This window comes from Empidonax traillii, unplaced genomic scaffold, assembly GCF_003031625.1.
Source record: "Empidonax traillii isolate 1590-97213 ecotype Southwest subspecies unplaced genomic scaffold, ASM303162v1 scaffold84:size2688230, whole genome shotgun sequence".
Classification (NCBI taxonomy): Eukaryota; Metazoa; Chordata; class Aves; order Passeriformes; family Tyrannidae; genus Empidonax; species Empidonax traillii.
In genome coordinates this window covers 496,019-515,583 of record NW_020955277.1, presented here as the reverse complement: position 1 = coordinate 515,583, position 19,565 = coordinate 496,019, and the positions used below count along the sequence as shown (strand labels likewise).

Genomic DNA, 19,565 nt, shown 5'->3' with positions numbered 1-19,565 from the left:
AAGCTTAGCATTCACTTTACTTCAACTTCTGACTCTACAGACCAAGACAGAAGCGATACTTTCTATTGTATATATATTAGAACATACAAGAGTTTGAAAAGCAAAAAATGTATTACCTAAATCAGGGATTTATTTACCAATTCATTCCTTCAGGGAGAGGGCACTAGTTTTGAAGTCTGAAGCAAAGAAAACCAACAGTCTGCAAAGTGAATGTTTATTAAGACTTTTCCTTTCAATCCATTAACCTGAAAATGGGAAATACACTGAATGAGTAAATAATCCACTAGTTTCACTAGTTTAAGATCAAGACATTGTCCTTTTTTTTTTTTTTTATTTCAACTAGTTTCTTCAGAATGTGTATAAGTATTTGCAGACACATCCTTTGCTAAGCTTGTTTCTGTCGCTCATTTTTTGTATAGTATGAGGTATATTATTTAAATTTTCTGCTTGGTTTCCCTCATAATGAACTAACCCATGGAGCTCCCTTAAAACAATATTGTATTAGCAAAGTTAGACAGTCAAAAACAAAGCAGGAATATCCACAGCTTCCTGAACTAATGCAAATATTTTTGGAAGCACTAGCAAACTTGTAATTTAGCACCGAACATCAGTCTCTCCTCACAGCTGGAGTAAAATCTTGGTGTCAGGAAAAGGGACTGCCGGAACACTGTGGTGTTCCTCACATCTTCCCTTGAAGCACTCTACTGATTTTTACCAGAGACAGAAGTGCTAAGTTAAGCAAACCATAGGGTTCAGCTAATGTGGCAGTTCCTGTTTCACTTGTAAAGTGACCTGAATGAAGACACCATTACACGAAGCAGCAGAGTAATGCTTTGGACACTAACGCTGGCTTTTGACCTGCAGGCGTCTCAGGCAACAGGATGCCAAGTGTTTTCCAGGGTAAGAAACTACACATCCTTTTTCTGCAGACAAATCCATTGTAAGACTGTTACCTCATATCAGCTTTTCAGAGAGAAAACTGGATTCCCAGAAAGATTAAGCCTGTGATAAACTTAAGTTTCATGTTACACAACACGATGGAAAGCAAAATCGACCTGATCACATGCAACTCAAAGTTCTGATCTTAGTGACGTTCCCTTTCTCCAAGTATAGGCTATAGCTTCTTATATTTTTTTTTTTTTTTTTCACAGAATGTCAAACTATACTCATTATAACTCACTGGTGTAAATAATACACACTGGAAAGAAAAACAAGAGAGAGGAAGAGACTCGGCTTGGAAAAAGAACCATCAATTTTCTTTTCAAATGTAGCTGAACAGAAGAGTTGAGAGGGAACAGATTAATGATTACAAGTGCTAAACCAAGACTTCACTATCAAGATATTATCATGTCCAGATGTTGGCTTTTTGATATGCATCTAGTCTAAGGGCATCTACATGCATTTAAAATGCCTGTAATGCCTTTAAGAAACTGGCCTTCATGCATTCTGCACTCCTGTTCACCCTCAAAATGAGAAGTATGGTGATGGGATAAAAAAAGTTTGTTTAAAGGGTGAATATAGACTTTATTAATAGTACATAATTACTAGTAACAGATGCATTCAACAGTTTTTTCCAGCAACATATCGCAGTAGTTTTCATGCCTACAAATTGTAATATTGCCCCAGATGATGAATTTAAATCTATGCAAAAATTAGGTATATTAGATGTGTATTACTGACGCCTCTTAATCTATACTGCATCTTTTAAAAGTTCATTGCTCTCTGAAGCTTTTAAAAATAAAAGTCTCTTAAAAATGGACTTCTTCCTTTGAAAGTATTACATATATCTGATTATTGTGCAGCCAAGTTGAAATACTCCCTCCATCTTCTATTCCAAAACAGATGGCAAATAATGATCAAGTTGGAATATTCTCTGCTTATGGTATTTAGCTTGTGGTTAAAGACTTTCCAACTTTCTGGGTTAGCACCACCTCACTAGAAAACTGCTGTAGATCAAGGAGGACTAGCACAGCTGACATAATTCATTCTCAAACCAACCCTCCCATACTTAATAGCTCCTTGTGTCATCATGTGTCCTAAGCTGAAACATCTCAGATTGAATTTGGCTGCAACTTGAGAGTAAGGGGATGTGTTTAGCAGATGATACTGGCAGGAACAGAGGAGCCTAATGTGGTCTGAGGTTCTGAAGGTAGTGTAAGCACTATGGTTGCTGATACAATGAATGTAAAAAGGGAAGGTTTTATCTTTTCTTTTCCTCCGGTTCCTCACAATTTAGACATTTGGATTTTTTCTGTGCAGTGTGCCACCACTCAACTGGGAGGTGAGACAAAGTGGCAAGATTTTTCTTAATGTTTCTGCAAGTCTACCAATGTTGCACTATTCCAAAGTAAAAATCTACCTGGAAAACAACCTGAAAATCTTAAGCAGTTAAATTCATCACGCCTATTAATGAAATTGTTATTCAGTGACATATAGCATTACCAATTAATTATCCCTTACTTTAACAAGCGACTGTAGGCTAGAGGCTTTTTTGTTCCTCAGAAATGTACATCTGCAGTGATGCAAAAGTGATTTTTTTTCACACTAAAATTATTTTACACAAAAAGTTTTTTCAGAATGTTAAACAACTGAAGTTATACCTCCTTAAATGTCTTCCAGTAACCTTGTTTATTTGTTTAGAAAAATAAGTAACTACTATGTCTCAAGTCAACTCTTCAAATCATGCTACTTCCTTATATAGGTTCATATCAGTTTAAAAGTATCGAACATACAGTCCTCGTTAATTTCAGCCTTCCTTAAATTAGCTTTAAATAGTTAAAATAGTGCTTATGGGATGTTCAGTTCTCCTCTAGTCAAAGCACCACCATGGGTTAGGTTCAACTCCAAACCCCAATTTTCAACACTCTCCCTTAGGCTAGCAGGTTGATGTAACTTCAGCATGATTAGTTTTGGAGACACATGAATTGCAGAGATTTCAGAGGAATGTTAACTATCTTGTTTAGAACAACATACAGGAATAAAATAGAACCACAACTTTGGTTTACAAAGTAAAGCTTTAATTATACAGACTGCTTAAATGAGTTTTCAAATATAGATTTTAGAAAGTCACCAGTGTTTCAATATATACTTTCTGAAATAACATTATCACATTTACTTCTGAAATACTTATTGCTAATATGTCAACATATGTCAATTTTTACCAAGTGTTAACTATTCAATATTTTTGTTTAAGTGTTCAGTAATTAACCCATCCTTGAAATACCATCTCTAGACATTCCCTAGTGCATATACGCTTTTTTAGGGATTCAGGCCTCTGATTTACAGATTATGGAGAGCATAAATATATCTGCTAGGCTCAGATAGGAGCCATGTTTAAGTTACAGGAAGAAAAAAAGGCAGTTAACCTACTGAAGTGGCATAAATAACTAAGAGAGAAGGTACTGACTCAGTCGTAAGGCTAACAAACTTACATACTTTAGTTTTAGTCTTTTCTTGGTCTCAGAAGAATGTGAAATACCACAAAATTAATGGTTGCCTGTCACACAGTGTTCTGGTATAATCACAATAATCTGGGGAATTCAACCAGATTCCAAAGAATTTAATGTGGAACAAATCATATTAAAGAAGATTCTTTAATGAAATGTCATTTTTGACTCGTGGCAAAAAAGTCTTCAGGGCCAGTCAGGGTCCAAGTGCATTTCTTTATATTGTTCCCCAATGCATACCTCAAGAGGTGGCAAGGTAGTTTTATCATTACACAAACTGAATTTTGCATTCTTTGCCAAAATTATCAGCAAAGGCACCAACTTGGAGGTTATTCCTCATCCTAAGCAAACTGCTCAGCCACAGCTTCTTTTGAATAAGCCCAACAGCAGTCAGAAAGTGGTTTCAAGAGACCAACATGACAGTGGACAAGTACTGAGAATCTGGTATTCTATTATCACCCAGTCCCTTGCTTTTGTCACAGTATCACCTTCAAACCAATCTTGCAATGTTTGTAGCTTTCTACAACACTGTAAGCTGAATTCCATACATCAACTCTTCTACAGAGTAGGAGTCTCTTTAACAACTTTGTACAGATTCTACAGTGGCATCGAATAGCAGGATATGCTTTGATAATAGATTCAGATTGGGTTTTAATATTTTTTCCACTTTTATTTTAGTTTCTCTCAAAACAGAGTATCACTGATTTGCAGTCACTATAAGATAGCTGACTTATATGTGATTCTTGTCGTGTCACTGCAGATATAGTGTACTGGGAAAAAAGTACAATTCATCAGTGAAACAATTTCATTTTCAAAAGTTACTTTACCTGTAAGTTATGAGACAGGAAGAAGGCAACTTAGGTTAAATGTATTACATAGAAAAATCTAACAATGACCAGAATGCAGTTTTAGAGACCTGGAGGTTTAGAGATGTGGAATTCTTAAAGTTCAGTGAAGTAGTTTCTGAAGAATCAGAAACGAATCTGAAATGATGCAGCATAAAACTGCAAGGATCTCATGATTCATTTTTATGGTGGAAAGGTTCAGGTTGAAACATGCTACCTGTTCAAACTTTCTGGAGAGAGACCACAGAGGATCTTAGTTCTTAAAAACGCTGTTGGATAAATCATGTCACCCATGTGACCCACGCAAACCCATTGTCTGCTAAAGCTCCAAACACATGAACACTTCACAGGGGTTTCCAAAGGCTGAAATCAGTCTCTTCAGTCACTAAATGAAGATTCACTATCAGAACTGTCTTCTGCTTTGCCATCATCTCCCCAAGCAGGCACAGGGGCATCTGGGGTCCTGCAGGTAACAAAAACATTCTGTGTTGCAAATCCAGCTGAGAACACAAGCAACTTAAGCATTTAAAGCTAACATGCTTTCACTGCAACTGCATACACTTTATTTCCACAACATTTAACACATTAACTGCTTATGGTTCACAGACTCACACCTTAGTGGTATTGCTTCACCTACAACTGCAAGATAAACACTAGAAACTGTACCTCACTGGACATCAAAACTTTGTAGACATCGGTCTGAATGCATGCCTTTGAGGTTATTTGAAGTAATGACAGATCACCAAGAAGTGGCAAACACTTGTAGAAAGAGTTGAAAGCAGGCAGTAATGATTATTTCAATTTTTTTTCAATCTTCAGAGGTTCTAGGGCTGAAAGGAACATTCTGTACACCACTGAGCAGTGTAAATAGTACATGAAAAAATAAGACAGGAAATGAACAATATTGTATCCAACTAAAACTGCAGGGATAATTTAGAGAAGCAAAAAAAGAATTACTCACAGTGGAATTTGGCTAGAACACTGGGTTAAATCTGACATGCAAGAACAGCCATGGGATTTTTATGGACTACAAATGATCAAACCTCTTGTATTTAGTTTTAAAGGGAATATTTAAGATGGATCTTAATATCATGGCAAAACATTTGCTTGGGGAATCTACTGGAAATGATGGGGAGAGAAGCAAGCCATCTAAGGAGTAACTAACAGTACTGCCTGAAGATTCTGGGTCTCTGGAGTCTCCCTTCTAAGTATGTAATGAGTTTGACATACAAGCAAGACTGAGTCTGATAAATTCTGAAAACAAGGTAGAATATATACACATAATTATAGTTGGGAAAGAATGATATTCAGAGAAACTAGCTTCCTGTATGACAGTTAACATCTCCTGGACAAAATACTACATTTTAAACTAAGCTGATAATTGTATTTTTCATCCTGTTCTTATTTATCTTGGGGGTACAGAATTTCTTTTCCAATTTTAGTTTTGTGTATTATAATTTTTTCTGTTGTGAATCCCTAAGGTACCTTTAAAGTGTTTCTAAACATTTTGGGTGCAAAGATGAGAAGAAGTGTGTTAAAGAACTGTAGAAGAGCCTTCTCCTTCTCCCTCTCCCTCCGTGCACACCTCTAAAACAAATTAAGAAAGCATTTGCTTTCTCATGCAAATACCACTTCACAATATTATTCCTTGTTGCCATGGTAATGACAAAACAGAAGAGCTGTGCAAAGACATGTGATCTGGAGGGAACAGTGCAAACTTCTCATCTAATAGGAAGAGGAAGATGGCACTGAATTCCTTTAGTTTGTGAGAGGTGGACAAACTCTTCTGGAATTGAAGGCAGGCAAGAGAGGAAGGGTAAGAACAAAAGTTAAAAATAAATAAATTGGGAGCTTGATGGAATAGGCAGTTACCAAATGCCGTAAAAAGCTGAAAAAGGAGCAATAACAGTAGTGGAACAGCCAAAAGAAGAGAGGAGAAACAACTCCGTATTATTAGAATTAGCATATCTACAGCCACAAACCCCATGCTCAGTCACTGTCAAGTAGCTGGGAGAGTGTGCAGTAAGTGACTGAGCCCACAGCAATATGTACATTTTCCTAATTTTCTCTGGGACTGAGTGAGTAGGTCTAAGGAACCTGAAGACCCAAGAATTCTGGTGTGAATGGCAAGATACACATAAAAAAAGAACTCTATAATATCGAGACAAGAAAACAAGAAAACTGAAAGAATGGTCACCCCCACTCCTTAAAATACTTTGCATTATGCACCTTGCCAAATAATTAGCTTTCTTGATCCAGTTTTCAAGCCCATAACATTTTAAAGAAAATCTGACTAAGCATTACTGTTGCACAGATTCTTTGAGGATGGACTTTGGGACCAAACCCCAAACATATTCTGCAAGCCTCGATATACAGTAATAATGTTTCTGTCTTAACCCTAACCAGACAACCCGGAAGCAGATACTTTTTTTCAAAACAGCTATTGAAATTTTAACCTTTTTTTAAATCTACTACAAAAATCCACCCAAACATGAAGAAACAGCAGCATTTACAGAAAGGTATGGACTTGAAATGCCGAGTAAAAAATATAACACATTTAATACACATGTAGAAAAAACATGTTTGATAACCCTACCTCAGACCTGCACAGGGTTTTACTTCTACTCTTTTTCCTATTTCTCATTCAATCAGTAAAAAATATCAACTGAGGAATAACTATTTTAGGTTTATTTAGACACTGGGTAGTAGCTGGGAGATAAACTGACTCAGCAAATGATGATACTTCAGGTTTATTTTATTAAACAAGTTGCTAGTTTCAGAATAAACCTTTACAAAATGTAAAAAGACTTCACTGGAAAGGAGAGATGGACTTTCTAATACACTGACAGTTTCTGAAGACGATGCAAAAGTGCTTCAAACAGTTTGGTGGCTATAATGAAAGAATGACAGTTAATACTTCCATCAATTTAACAAATTCTGTGAAATATTACAGTAAAGCTAAATTAAATGTCAAATGCAAAATAATCCTAAAATTAATGTTTACAGCCACTATGACAAGTAGCTTTGAAAATTAGTATCTATTCTTAGTAGTCTTCGCATCAGGTTAACTCAATCAACAGTCAAAATTTCTAGTGGCTGACTTCAATTTACACTGACAATGCTGAAGTCAATCATCTACTGAGGGAATCTGGAAACAACTGTGCTGTCCCTCATGCATCCAGCAAAATAAGTGAGTTTGTTCTTATTAGTCTGCAGTTTTGACATTTTGTTATTGAAGTGCTGAAAGAAAATATCTGGGAAAAACCTCACACCCTAAACGGTGGCTACTGATATTTTATTTGATTCCTCATTGCTAAATGCACGCTGTCAATGCCACTGCTATATCCTTCTCCGTGAATCTCACCACCTCTGCTTGGCTTGGAAGAAGTGCTTTCATACCCTCTCAAGCCTGGATGGTAAAATCCTGCAGCTTGCTGTTGGGAGGGTACAGTATCGAACCACATTCTAGTCTCTGTATTTCCAGGGACATGCCTTGGACTAGACAACGCTGAAAAGGCAGCTCATACCTGAGATTATATCCCTTCTCCTTTGGTACTGATGGACCCCTTCAGACCTGTAAAATGCTAAAAAAAACCCTTCATGGAAGACTTCAAAACCTCTTTTAATGCTGATAATTTAGATTCATGACATCTTGAACAAGATTTTCTAAGCACACTTTTTTCCAAAGTTTTTTAAACACATGTTGCACACCAGACCTACAGAAAGTTACAGATTACTTACTCGAGAAGATCTGGATTTAGTCCCTCAGAAATCATTTTGTTTCGTATTGCCATTACAGGAACACCCTGTGTAGCAGGAGGAAGAATAACATGAAACTGCTGGACACAAACAGATGAACTAAATGACACAGGTTCATTTAAGCCCCACTTTCACACAAATTTATGCAGGTCACTTGTCAAACAAGAGCATGGAACGATAATCTTAGTTGCCATCAGTATGAACCTAGAAGCAAGGAATGATTAAGATTGAAGGCCCTTTTAATCCATTTTATATTTATGGCAAAACAAGTTGCAGTGAGAGAATCAAGACTGGATACCTATATTTATTTGCATATCACGCAGACAAAACCAGGAAAGTGAAGTTATCTGTATGGATAAGAACGTAGAGAAAGCACAAAGTAGCACAAAGACACCAGAGGACAGCTGTGCTAGGAAGATAAAGAAGACTTGGACAAGAGAGAGAGGAAAACCAGGAAAGTGCATCTGCTACCACTCCAGAAGGATACCTTAAGGCAGTGCTAAAAACTGGAAAAGTCTAAAAAGCATGCAGAAAACAGCAAGCAGGACATGAGAACAGAAGCACAATTTAAAAGGGACTTGTCTGAATACAAATGCTTGTGCAGTAAGGCTTAAATTTTCTATGACTTGTGGACAGATTTCAGACAACTATGAACATGTTAAAAAAAATCCTTCCTTTCACTGCAAGTCATTCCACAGCTTCTGCACTTTATTTTATTCATCAACACCTAAACATCCCCTCATCTTGGATCACATATCCAAGACCCACTTCATCTTAGGAGAGATACATTCCAACAAACTGCTCCTATGTTTCCACTAGAGCCGCTCAAAGGCAACTTGTTGAATTGCCATCTCCCCTTGGAAACCATCAGAAATACCATCTGGATCACTCCATGCCAATATAGAATATGGTTGGGGTGGGGGGTGGGCAGGCTGGAAAAGAAGGATACAATTTCTGATTCGAAAGGGACAAAGCTAGAGCTATTGTAGGAAAGGCAGGAGAGGCCTCACAAGCTAAATGAAAAGTAGTGTAAGGCTCTTTTTGTATAGAACAAGTATCTTTAGTCCAAAAGTAAGCAAAATAGTGATAAAATAATGGGCAGCCAGAGGAATATGTGGTATTCTTGACTAGCTAACCTGGCAAAGGTAGCTGCTTGCTGTGTTTTGCTTGTGCAGTTTCACAGTAAGAATCACAATCAAGACTTGTGCCTGAACGTTCTGGAGTAGCACACAGACAGGTACATGGTATCAGGCATATCAGCAAAAATGTCACTCAAATAGCTGCATGGTAATAGCCTGAAATAAAGAACTTCTCAGTCCTTCACAACCAGTGCGCAATATGGAGGTGAATATTTCGAATATTCACTTGAATATTTCATGACAGTTTAAAAATTCCCTTATTATAGTATAGATATGGACAGCACGGATTGTGTGTCTACACACCATCTTCTACTAATGCCCTTTAAAGAGAAAATGAAATGGAGCCAGATCAGGCAAAGCAAAATTCATATTTGCTTTCAGTCAAAGGGAACTTAGTACAGGACCTTCTAAGAATGGGTTGTTCTTATGTTCCTACTTGGAGTAGTGTTTTATTCCAACATTGTGCACATCAAAATCCGCAAGAAGAAAACCTTCATATGTCACAGATTCACAAAACTAATGCGAAGTTTAATCAAAATACCCTTTAACAGTGGACTTCTTTCCTTCTTTCCCTGAAGGAAAACAATTAAGATTGAACCTATATCTGTTTATAATACATTCAAGACATTACAACTAGTTTACCTTTCATGTTTTCATAAGTTTTAAATATTCTAATACTAATATTCTAATACTGCTAAATCTTACTAAAACGAAACAGAAAAACTATTTTAAATCTAAAGAGTAACTACACTGAGCATACAGGTCCACTGAAATGGCACACGTGTACTTTTCTAGCCTACAACCCAGTATTAAATTTGCATCGCGTTTGTCTCTGTCCTGAAATAATCCAAGTACCAACATACTCAACAGTGTACCCCAGCCCTACTCCCAGACAGATCCTGCAGATCAGGAAGTGTGCAGGTCCTGGAGAAGCCACAGTACGAGCAGCAATCTTGTTGTAATATGGGTTTTAGTTTTCCATAGCGCACAAAGAGACCACATCCCACGCACTCTCCATGTTTGGTTTTTATTTCAGTCCTTGAAAGCAAGGACCAATCTGTTATCTGGCCAGTCAGGGTCTTGGCATCTATACAGTCATTTCTGGTGTTTAGAATCAAGTAAGACTATTTATACTTTAAACATGAAGTTTATCTCAAATTGCAGACTGCTCCTGTCACACTGTCAACAGAAGCATTCTGAACATTTATTGTAGCAAATATGATACTGCTTTTTAAAGACTTGTTTGAATACTATTGTTGTATATTTTAAAAAGTAAGAATTTGGTATGTTCAACTGCACTCCATCAAAATGAGTTTGTTACTATTTCACAGGAGAACTACCTTTAGTGTGGAATGGTGCTAATTCTTATACACTACAAATATAGTAAGCAATAAATAAATCACCAGTTCAAACAAATCTTCAGCTAGAAACTTAATTTGGGCAAATAAATGACACCAACTGAAACACTTGACCGGAGGAGAAGACAAGTTTGGCAAATACAAAAAGACACATTAAATTGTAGTATGTTACTTTGACTTTCCTACCACACTGTTTACAACTGGCACAGGAGTCACCAGGAACTGCCAGTACAAAGGAGAAATGTGGAAAGTGAGATCTCACTCCTTTAACAGTCACAAAAATTCAAAGTAATTAGACCATCCAGCACTTTCACATCGACTTTGAAGTCTGGCATTAAATCAAAACACTAACACAGTGTTCAACTCTGCTACTATCCCACTGCTAAATTTTCCAAATGGTTTGTAACAAGCTACCCATAAAGTGCCAATTTGTGATTCAAGTGAAAAACAAGGTCTGGAACATCATCCAAAGGACCAAGCACACCAATTGTAATAATTTCTCTGAAGAGTGAGTGAAATTGAGAAGTTAGGTTTAACATTTTACTAATACTATGACATAGTCACACTTTCCAGATTTATAATATATATCATAGAGGAAATTTTCCACTGACAGATTGAAAATAAAGACAGGTTATTTTCTTTGCTTCCAATCTCATTTATAATTTTGTGAATGTGAAAAAAAAGAGCTCTTAAAAAAGTCACGAATAGTTTCCCGTTCATCCTTCCATTCCTTCATTAGCTTTCACACGTGTAAATACTGATATTACATTAATTTCTTTCCTATTTATCTGTAGAACAGAACACAGATAAAGAGGTTAACAAAACCTGCATCGTGAATAACAGGAAACTGAAGTGGAACCACATAGTGAAGCAATCCTTGCATCTCTATTTTAGTCCCTACAAAAATATGAAGTACTCCTGTTCTGGATTATACTAGCAAAGCTGTATTTTGTACCCTACAGCAAAACCAAACTGCAATCATGTCTGTATGTAGGGAATGACTCCAATTCTGCCAGAAGAACTACACTTTCAGTGGCATCTTCTGTGACTCCAGCTAATATCACTTTGCATTACACATTTCACACCTTCAGTTCACAAGTATATCAGCAGAATTTTGTAGAAAGATCTTGCCAGGAGCTGTCTGAGGGAAAATATATGACATTAACTCATTTATTAGAGAAGATGTGCTAGAAATATTGTGATATTATCCTAGCTTAAAGATTACTGCTGCAATATATGTTTTCAGACATTTAATGTTCACTTACAGCTGTTTGTGATGTTCCACCTAAAAATAAAAGAGTAGCCAAAGAATGACATGAGAACTGACTTACCACTTGTACCATTTTGAGATATCTGGCATATCTTGGATCCTTGGCCACAGTTGTGACATTTTCTGTAACTACCTCCGTTTTTTGTAACCCTTCTTCCTGTACACTGTTCTGCTGTATAAGAAGAAGACAACCTTTAATGGGTAGGTTGTACAGACCAGGTGCATGAAGAGATTTCAATCCATGAAATTTGATATTTAAGGTAAAGTGCAACTCTTCTTCATCAAGATTACTCTGATCTACACTCATAGTATTAGAGATTTCCAAGATGTATTAATGCACAAAATCCAGCTCTTTTGTTATTCACTGTTACAAGTGTGTCTGTTTACTTTTAGTCACAATTTTAAGTTATTGAACAATATATGAAAAATCAAAAAGCCTCTAATAGCCCTGTAAAATCGTACTTAGTGAATAATACAGCACTAAATGTAAATGTTCCTTTTATAAAAAAGTACTTTTAAGGATTATATCTATAAATCTCCTCCAGTAGTCCAATGCATTTTGTCCTCAGAATATTTATTTGATCCCCTAACAAGTGTTTCATACAGATAATATAACTTTTATACTATACCTTTTAGTATAAATCATTATCTGAAGGATAACGTAGTGAAATCAAAGAATCCCTGAAAGTATTTAATTTAAATAAAATAAAAAATGACAAGAAGTTCTAGTACTATTTAAAGGAACACAGAAAACTGTATTTTTGCTATAAAACTGACCATCTGAAAGCAGTGCTGGAAACCTCCTTTCAGAAATATGTGAACTTTATACACTTAAATATACTTTATATACTTTAATATTTGTGAGGAGGAACATTTTAAAGAAAAATAAAATACTGGTGAGTCATTTTCTAACATGGTTGAAACACACAGTGCTGTCCATTCTGTCTCCCGTGCCGCTGCCTGCAAATCAGGCAGGCAGAAGCAGCAAAGCACTCCTGCTACTGCTGCTCCACAGCAACTTCCACCAACTAAGAGAAGGAGCAGAGACTGAAGATTCCCTGAGAAGAAACCATAAGAGGAAACTGGGAAAAGAAGTCCACCTATAGATGGACTGAAAAGTTTCGCTTAAGTGGTGATCACAGGATTTATATCTGGGTTAGAAAACCAACTATCCACACACGTAAAACCCCCAAACCAATAAAAAAATTAATTGCAGGGATAGGATCTTAATGTTGATTGCTTTTAATAAGTTGGCATTTTCTGTACATAGAGAATAATACATAGACTACATGATAGACTATTTATAGAATATATATCCATGCTTCATTACTTACTCCAGATTGAGGTGATACAGCTGTCTGTTGATCTGTAGTAGCTTGTGCCACAGGACCATTTGTAACACTATTTGTATTTACACTGGACACTTCAAATTTGACGTCTTCTAGGCCAGGAATAGAGGATAACTGAATGCATAAAACACCATCAAATAAGCAATGAGCACATTATAAATCTACATGTACAATAAAACCTGCAGCATGTTGCTTACCACATCATGCTCAGCTAGATTTTACATTAGTAAAACTGTAATTCTTTATCAATAGTTTTGGTATTTTGATTGGGGGGGGAAAGCCCTAAAAATCTTTCTATTCAGGTGGCTTCTACTATAAAAACCTCAAAACACTTGATGGGAGCTTTCACTGCTAACACAGGGCCGCAGTGCAGGAAAGGCTTACACACCTTTCCAAAATTCTGCTACTGCTCTCACCAACCACACAAGAGCCATGCCATCTCTGCTACTTCCTCTACAGTGAAAGAAATCCTGACAAGAACAGCTCTATCACCTAACAGATGGATGACTGGTTACAAATTTTTTAATTTTCTACGTATTTCACTCTATTTTAAGGGAAAGCTGAGAGTGGATATTAAACACACTGCACATTTATTTGAAGAAAATTCTATTTAACGTGATTATGAAGAATTCTGCAAAAACCATCAACACTGATAATTCATAAATATTTTGAAATAAATAAAGAGTCATTAGGCACTGTTTGTATTATTATGCTATTTTTTTCCCAAAGATTTCAATGAACAGTTTCAAAATGTCCCACCCTTGCTCCCAGAAAAGCCAACCAAAACTGCCTCCCTCATTATTGAAAGAACAACTGGTTAAAAAATTGTCTTTGGGATTTTGATTTTTTTTTCTTTTAGGAAATTAGATACTATATAAGACCCTAGATATAAGATCCTTTTGTAATTTCAGCTAAAGAAGATACATCAGACCCATTTGCAGGAGCTTAGACTCACATTTCAACATCAAAGACTTAGAAGACTTCCATCTAGTTACTTATTAGTTGAAATCCTTATAGCCTATACAAAGATAATTCTGTTTTATAAAGGGAGCAAAAATGTCTTTATTAGAGTTTGCATAGCAAATGCAATTTCGTACTGCAACCCTTCAACGCAGGCTGCATATCAGAATATCCGAAAATGTCTCTCCATTTTCTTAAAAACAAACTTTGCAATAAAATCAACACAAATAAGGTGCCATATAGTTCAGCTGCCTTTTCAAGATCCATGTGGTCCTTTCCTGTTCCATATGCTTTAACAAACTCAACATTTCTACTATGTGCTGTTGGTTCCTTTCTTCCGTATCAATATGTTCAAATGTTACACATTTGTATAAGTAGCAAGGCAGGCAAAGAGAGGATTTTTGACATCAAGATTCCATATTAGCTCCTTCAAATCATTATAAAAACCAATTTGCTCAATTCAGACTACGAAGAGGAAGCTAGTTCATGTAATCTAGGAGGCTGTCACTGCTAGAAGACGAAGTTTACAAACCTTTGCATCCAGTATATTGAGTGTTGTTTCGATCTGTTGAATACGGAGAGAGAGTGCTGACAATTTCTACAACAGAAAACAATTAGGATGTGAAAACACTTCCCTAGGCAATTGTACATATAAAACAGTTTGCATCTAGTTAAAAAAAAAAAAAAAATCACTTTTGTCTTCTACTTGCTGAAGGCAGAGTAGAGTGTAAATGAGATGATCACATTATGAAATAAATGAAGCAATGACAACCCTTCTTAATACAGTAGCTACAGTGGTTCAAATTTTAAAAAATTTTACTCTACAGTTAGTTTTCTCAAATAATGACTGACAGAAATGAAGACAGACTAAGTACAAGAGAAAGCCAAAGTAAATAGGGTACTCCTTTGGGGAACTGGAGACTAATGGTACACATACTGTACTCTCACAGTTATCAAAATATCTTTCTTCAAAGCTTTTTCCAAATGTGGAAGATGAATAGATGTGATGTGTGCATATGTAACAGAGTAAATACAAAGAGAAAATCTGATAAATATGGCAGATAATTCAAAGTCTGCACAGCCAAAATGCACAATGAATCAGAACTAACCAGACACTTTATATGCTCCAAGTGCACCTCAATCAAATTTCAACACTTTTTTAAATACAACTCAAGTTTTTGTAAATTACTCTATAAGAACTGTCAGTCTTTTAACTAATCATTACCATACTCCACCAGACCTGTCCAAGTGAAGTTGGCTAGCACCCTGGCTGGCAGATATGTACCACTCTGACAGCTTTCTGGCATGTTGGCAAGATTCTGCCTGGCTCTGAGGCAGAACTTTAACACCCTAAGAAAAAGACAGTTCTGCCAACATGTTAGAAAAAGTAGAAAGAGACTGACAGGAGTTAGTCTTTTTGGATAGTGCACTGACTTGTTTACAGATGGTCCTTTGTTCATGAAGAGGAGTTAGTTCATATTGGAAGGAACTATGTGCCCTACATGTAGCTGGCTAAGGGGGAGGAAAGATGTACAGAAGGCAATTATGTAACTTTATGGGTCTGACTAGACAAGAGCCAAGAAATTTAGAGTTAAGGACGGTGTCAGCCCTAATTTTGAATTTCTTGGCTTCTGCTCACTTATACCGTGACCTTTCTCATTAAAACCATTTCTGTACTTCATAGACACAAAAACTTTTCAAGTTTATAAAGCAACTATTTAGTCTCTTTAGGTTAGCTAATAACTGTTTTATTAGATAGACTTCACAGCCTGCTCCATGCCCAAAGTGGCTTTAAATATCCGTGTCCTGATTCCCAGAGTGCCTATATAAAAGGCAATACTGAGACTGTGTGACAAGGGAGTTTTGGACAAATGACAACAGCATCATCAGGCGGTTACACTGTCCCACGTACCAAATTGCAAGGAGTTTAAAAATCTAGGAAAAATTACTTTTTCTCCTCTGAAGCACCATATATTGATGTGGTGGCCAAATTTTATATTTGTCACAGGTCTGGCTCTAAACTTTACTAACAAGTAACAGAATTTCTCAGATTACACGGCTTAGTCTAATTGGATTTGACTGCTGCCCTAGCCCAGCTGGCTAGGGCTATATAGAAGTCCTTGTTGAATAAACTATGAACAGTTACAAAAAAACCACTAAAGATAAAAAGGTTAAGATCAAAGCCACATTAGAAAATACCCTTTCTACAAGGGAGGAAACACTTTTCTTATGTTCAGTGGACAATTCTAGTCTTGTTGGTCTAGTATATTTCCACTGAATCCGAAGTCACCACAAAAATTTATTAACCCTAAATATTTTTTCTCTTTTTTAAAAGCAAACTGAAGTTAAGGGTTTCAAGTTCTATACTAACCACTTACCAAAAACGTCATTTTTTCTACATCGAAATTATTTACATTCAGAGCTCAGAGTATCAACATTTTTAATTAAAGGTGGTAAAATCTGAAAGTAAGTTCTGATGCACCATAGCAATATGGCATCCTTCTTCTACAACAAGTCAATAGATACAGATGAAGCTGCTCAGAACAAATTCCATGTATCAAAAAGTTCAAAGACACTGCCAAATGCAAAAGTTTAAGGAGACAGGATTGAATGTGGCATAATCAACAGTTCATGTGGATTCCTTGGGGGAAAAAATCTGTCTTAAGCACTTACTCAATAGAAACCTTGAATAGAAAGCAGACTGATTTTTCTGTTGTAAGCTACCAGTGTTACTGCATCAAAAGTATTTAAATGAATGATTCTCATTTCTAGAATTTTTTTAATTGTAAAAATTGACAGCTGGGAAAATAATAAACATACCTCTTCACAAACAGTAGAAAAGCGGTTCAGAAACTGCACTGTGTGAACTACAAACTGGTTTAGGAACGCTACAGTTCTTTTCTGCTGAATAGCAGGAACCTGCATTAAAAAATATAAGAAAATTAGGTTACACACTTATGTCAATTTTCAGATTTGGATTCAAATATCATTAGCAAAAATGCCAATGCTTTAGAAGAAATGACTCTGGAAATCTGTCTTAAGTGTGCTTGCTATGAATGCATGCATATACAAGCCCTTTTTTTATACACAAATACATATATATGCATTCATACAAATCCCTTGCCACTAAAAATCTACTAACATGACAGTTCAAAATTTGCAGGATACACAGAAAAGGCAAAAAGACCTACATAAGTGTAGGACTGTTACCTTGTTTAGGAAAACGCTTTTAGATGAAATTGTGAAATTTCCTGAAAATCTGTGCTAACGTTTTTTAAAATCGTTGAGGAAATTAGAACCTTTCCTTCTAAATTTTAAGAAGGAAAAGCAAACTTGGTCATCCATAATAATACTCAGTTACAACCAACAGCATCACCAAAAATAAAGCGATGCTACTGTCTCAGTATTTAATGGCTACCCCTACTGTTTCTTACTTGCAAGCCCAGACTACCCTAAAATTAACAAAAATTATCTTCCAAGTGAGATCCGATACTCACGTACTTTTCAGACTAAATGGTAGAATCTTGTCAGAAAAAGGTCTAGTACCCATAATGTAAGACAGTTGGCATTTTTATTTAAATCATTACAGAAGACTGGAATCAGGAACTTTCACACAAAAGTTTATGTATAAAATTATAGTGCCTCAGGGTTAATTACTGTGGACAATTGTTTTAAATCTTAACCTTCACAGAGGAAATTTGCGTATGAAATTGTTAGTGGCTGAAGGGAAAGATTTACAAGGAAAAATATTTGCAGCCAAGCTTCAGCTGCACTGAACATCAGTTTGTGAATAGTGAACTATATACTACACTGTGACAACCTTAAAACGTCCTGATTTTTTAGTGACACTTTTGTTGCTACTCTCTCAAGTCTTCAGCCTGTGCTTCAGCCAGTATAGCAGGGTTTGCTAAAGTTCAGTTCTGTGGTTCCAAAACTAGTCAAAGGGTGCTTTATGACCTTAGCAGAAATCTGTGGGGTGGCACAGAGGATGGAAGGACCATTGGGGCAACTGGAACTGCCCAGACTTTATGCTCGGTATTTGGGAAACTTGTTTGTTTGTTTGTTTGTTTGTTTTTAAATAGGTTTTGCATCCTTAAATACATGAATAAGTAGCTTTGCACGGGATTTTTAAAATATATATATATATTTCTCTAAGCTATCGCAGATCTTGTGGCCAAACCCACTGAAAAAGGTTAACCCAGGAGACATGCAGGAGATGTGTCTCCCAGAGACACAGCTAAGGACAAGAGCCCGCTTGTTCTCGCTTGTCCCGGCTGCGGGAACTCGGCCGGCGGTGCCAGGGCGGCCCCGGCCCTTCATCCCACAGGGAGCTCCCCTCGCCCGTAGTCCCGGGCCGGGACGCGGGGCTCGCCCAGCACCAGGGCCAGCGCAGCCGCCGCCGGGGGAGGAGGCGCGACAGCTCCGCACCCCCGGGCCACAGCAGCCCGTACCTTGGTGAGGTCAATGCCGGAGCCCACGATGGGCAGCCCGTCCTCGTCCATCCCCGCGGGGCCGGGGCCGGGGCCGGGAGCACCCCCGAACCCGCAGCAACTCCGCGCAGCCCGGAACCCGCTCGGCCCGGAAACAAACCCTGCGCTCTTCGGGGCGGGGCCGAGCCCGCTCCCGGCGCGGCTCCTCCTGGGAAGCGCAGTTCCTCCTGGGAAACGCAGTCCCGTCGTGGAGCAGCTGCTCCTTAAGGATAAACGCGCTGCTTTTCGCCGAGCTTGTGTGGTGACAATGATCCCAGCCGCTGTCGTGGTCCTGAGGATTCCGCCGGCTCACAGCACTCCACAGCCTCGGGATGTGACTCTGGATAATGCTGTTTGGGGAGATACAGTGTCATCCCCTGCGGTCAAAGGTCAAAGAAAGAATGAGAAAAGCCGGTGAAGAAACTGCGTCTGTGCTCGTATGCATAATTTGGGTGGGGAGGGGCCTCGCTCTGAATGCGGGGAATAAAAATAAGGAGAACTGAATGACCTTGGGTTTTTCCAAAAAGGATAAAAGCATGGTTGCAAAAATGTTATAAATTATTCCAGTACCTTAATGCTTATAGAAAAGGAAAAAAGGAGTAGATAAGCATAAGCATGGCCTGTCTATAAGGTTTTGTTTTGTTCAGCAGTACCTGTCATTGCTTTCAGCTCATCCTCATGTTCAGGGAGTAGGTAGGTCTACTCTTTCAGCCAAGGAACCTCAGAGGGTACCCTAGAGGGGACTAGACCACAGGTTTTCAGATGTTCCTCTGGAAAAATTTTCTGTGTTGTGCTTGATTGAGCTCTACTGGCTGAAATTGATGGGCACGGTGAAAGCTTAGGAACAGGACAGCCAGACAACTGATTGGGATCAAAACCATTAAAGAGCAAGTCATTAAAAATCTGAGGACATGTTGCCTCTAGGGAGAGTCACAAAATGCATACAGAATGTGCATTTACCCCCCCCCCC

At 37.5% G+C, this 19,565-nt stretch overlaps 1 protein-coding gene across 2 annotated transcripts; it reads right to left on the bottom strand.

Moving 5' to 3' along the window:
* Positions 1-2,995: 2,995 nt before the first annotated feature.
* Positions 2,996-18,704, bottom strand: WASHC3 (WASH complex subunit 3). 2 transcript variants are annotated; one of them, XM_027881132.1, is made up of 7 exons: positions 18,578-18,704; positions 16,947-17,045; positions 14,659-14,724; positions 13,152-13,280; positions 11,879-11,989; positions 8,033-8,097; positions 2,996-4,754 (listed from the first exon to the last, which is right to left on the bottom strand). In XM_027881132.1, the coding sequence occupies exons 1-7, from the start codon at positions 18,626-18,628 to the stop codon at positions 4,670-4,672; spliced, it is 606 nt and encodes a 201-aa protein (XP_027736933.1). In that variant the 5' UTR covers positions 18,629-18,704; the 3' UTR covers positions 2,996-4,669. The 2 variants fall into 2 exon arrangements, with proteins under 2 accessions (XP_027736933.1, XP_027736934.1); XM_027881133.1 differs by having other exon boundaries at positions 11,879-11,986.
* Between the last annotated feature and the right edge of the window lie 861 nt (positions 18,705-19,565).